The sequence below is a fragment of the Epithele typhae genome (genome assembly GCF_022376455.1).
Source record: "Epithele typhae strain CBS 203.58 chromosome Unknown BXZ73scaffold_121, whole genome shotgun sequence".
NCBI classification, from domain to species: Eukaryota; Fungi; Basidiomycota; class Agaricomycetes; order Polyporales; family Epitheliaceae; genus Epithele; species Epithele typhae.
The window spans coordinates 54,759-58,041 of NW_025954312.1; the positions used below are offsets into that span (position 1 = coordinate 54,759).

At 59.9% G+C, this 3,283-nt stretch overlaps 1 protein-coding gene across 1 annotated transcript; it reads right to left on the minus strand.

Annotated features, from left to right (window-relative positions):
* Nucleotides 1-731: 731 nt before the first annotated feature.
* On the minus strand, nt 732-2,102 carry BXZ73DRAFT_82548 (uncharacterized protein; the record flags this gene model as incomplete). Its single annotated transcript, XM_048023729.1, has 1 exon — nt 732-2,102. One exon carries the CDS (start codon nt 2,100-2,102, stop codon nt 732-734), a length of 1,371 nt encoding a protein of 456 aa, XP_047871634.1.
* Nucleotides 2,103-3,283: the final 1,181 nt, after the last annotated feature.

Genomic DNA, 3,283 nt, shown 5'->3' on the forward strand with positions numbered 1-3,283 from the left:
GGGTTGATGCACGCGTCGTCGGTGCTGGAGAACAGCGCGAGCAGACCGATGAGGGGGTCGGGGCCTTCCTGGAATAGCATGCCTTGGGCACCACTTGCGCAGCGGGCGGCGGGCGGGGAACTGTGCGTCGTCTGGGGGTGAAGTTGAAGTGTTGGAGGCACAAGTGATTGTCCAACGAAGGGGCTGCGCTAGCCAGGCGTCCGGTAGTGATGTCGTGGATGACCTGACGACGAGTGTACTTTGCGACTTCTGGATGCTTCTCCAAAAACCCTTGGAGCCCAGAGAGTCGTGCCCATGGACCAGTGTGTTCGAGGAGGCTGAGTACTGTGGTCAACGGCATTCTCGTTAGTGTTGGTAGACTCAAGGCAAGCTGAGGGATAAGACGTACTGCGGACGCGGCTAGACTTTGTTGAAGTAGTGCTGGTAAGAGGCCACGATTGGAATTTCCGAGATCGGGAGCACGTAAGGTACGGCGGTATGGTGACGCGGATCGAAGGAAATTACTCAGGGGAGGGTTGTCGAACCTCGGTACTGCATCAAGACGGTGGGCGCACATACATACAGATGTACCATTTAATGCAGGAACGTCGATGAACGTAGCTTCTCCCTCAAACCGGTCGCCTCTCCTCCCGCGCACCCCCTTGAGATCTTGATCGCTCAGCTACTACTGTCCAAGTCCAAGTCCAAGCAGTCAGCGACGTCCGGCCTCGTTCCACAAAGCGCAACACTCACTACACATCACTGGGGTCATAGAGTCTCACCTCGAGTGCTTCCTCATCCCTCAACTTCGGAAACTGCGCCTCGAACGCCTCCACGCTCCACAGCTCCCTACTCTCCTCCACGCGCGCACGTCCCACCGGTACGCGAACGACGACGCGCCACGCGCGCCCATCCACGGCCATCGCGTCGTCGAGCGGCGCAAAGTCCGTCCGCACCCCCGACCGGTCCGTCGGCCACGCCTCCTCGATCCCGGTCAGGTGCACCTCCACCTCGCGCACCGTCCAGGGGAGCCGCGGGAAGAGCGCGGCGAGCGCGGCGAGCCGCGTGGACGTGAGCCACTGCTCGCCGTGAGACAACATGGAGCGGGGTGGGCGACGCGGGAGGTAGGTCGCGAAGGACACCAGACAGGTGCACGCGTCGAGCGGGAGCATTTCGAGGGCTGCGCGAGAGTAGTGCCTCGTCAGCTTCGCTGCGGAAGGGAGAGCCGGACCGGCTCCGATTCCCGAACGACTGACGCGCGGGCGGGTACAGGGGCACCCAAAGGTTGACCGTCGCCTGAGCTCGGTCCGCAGGCTGAGGTGCTCGAGGCCGGGTCCGTGCTGGCGCAAGAAGCGCCCGAGAACTTCTGCGTGTTTTTCGTCCCTCACCGGGCACCGCAGCGCGCGGAGGTGACCCGAGGGCAGCAGGGGGGCCAGTCGCGCGAGGGTCGCGGCGGTGTCGTTCCAACGTGCCAGCGCGAGACTCCGTATCCGTAGCATCGGGACTGGGCTTATGGCTGACCAACGCTGGCCTGGAGAGGACTCGCTGTCTGGCTGGGAGGCGAAGTCGAGGCGTGCATCGTCTATGCTGGAGAAGAGCGCGAGCAGACCGATGAGAGGGTCCACGCTGGGACAGGTAAGTCGGGAATGACATGTCTTGAGCCCGAGTTTGCGCAGAGGACGGCGGGATAAGGGTCGAGCATCGCTTGCTGGTGCTGGTGCTGGGGGCTTTGTGGATGAGAGCGTGAAGAGCTCGGGGCCGTTGAGGGCTAGATGGCGAAGCTCCAGCTTCTCCATCATGGGGACTGCGTCAACCAGACGTGCAATGGTGTCGATGTTGGTGAATGTTTTCCTGCGGAGGTTAAGGAAGTCGATGACCAGACGACGAGTGTATGTCGTGACTTCCGATGGACGCTGGTCTCGAAGATTCTGAAATGAGGGAAGGCGCTCTTGCCCGCGGACGATCAGACTTGAGTAGAGATGTGGGCGCGCTATGTACCACCATGTCTTGCATACTAAGCTGGATGATTTGAGGGTGGGTGTATCGAGACAGTCGAGGACGACATTGAATATTTCTGGGGGAAAGTCCTGAACTGAGAGTGGACGCGCTGTGATTGGCGACATTCTGGTGGAGGCTTTGAACGCCTCGAGGAGAGTTTGGGGAGAAGGGAAGCCCGAATACGTGAAGCGTCGCAGCTGTTGGAATTTGGAAAGTTTCGGGTTTCGTGCTCCGCTCGATACGGCCACGTGGCGATCCGTGCCTGTCTGAAGGTGTGTTTGTGGACTCGAGAAACATTATATCTTGCGCTCTGTACAGTTGATTTTTTGGTCTTCCTCGTTTGACGCCCCCGAGGGCAGAGCCTCAGAGTAGGCGTAAACTACGAAACTCATCAAGATCGAGGTCACTAGACGTAAAGGGAGAAAGTCTTTAACGGAACAGAAGTTCTGACCAGGTGGCCTTGATCCGCGCTCGGGGAATGCGGCGATGGGCCCAATGCCAACTCAATTTAGTTCGGCCTGCGCAGTGCCGAGATCCAGTGGACTTTCAACCCAAAACTTGGTGTGCTCATCGACATCATCCATCCAGCCCTATGTCCCAGAACCGCACGAAAATGGCCACGACATTAACCGCTCGCAAAGCTTTTCGGTGAGTTTGCATGCTAGTCAGACTGGGGAGGGAAAACCGAACAGGCGCGGTCTTCGACAACAATGTGCGCTTTGGCGACTCCGAGATCCCCAAAAGGCTGTCACTGCGTGCGTTTGTACTTAAAAAAGATATCCCCTGGTGGTGGCTAGTCTTCGCCATCATGATCCCTCGGACCAGAGACCAATCCTCGTATTCAGCGACCACAGCTCAAGACCGGGCTGAATGCGCAGGCGTGGAGAGGTGACCGCGTTGTTGGGTGGAGGCTTTCTGGGTCGAAGAGAAGACGCGGCCATCCTGGCGCGTACTAGCTCTTACGTTCGATCTCCGGTGCACGGACGGAGGATGGCAATGTTGCGCGGGTGACAGCGTAGTCAGGGAGAGCGAGGCAGAAGGCGGAGAAGGTGGCACCGGTCACACTTTCAAGGCGGGGAAAGGGCGGCGAAGCGTGCAAGAGCGTGCAGGGCTGCAATGGTCGCAGATGGTGGTCGTGCTCGGGCGAGCAAGGGCGCGCTCCCACTGCTCTGTTTCGCCGCGCGGAGCCCGAAACGTTGGATCGGAGCTGGGGAGAAGCTGGAGCCGCGCCCGCATCTCGATGCTCCTCCACCTCGTCCGACCTCGCACCTCCTCGCAGCACGATGAACTCTCGCCAGACGACGTC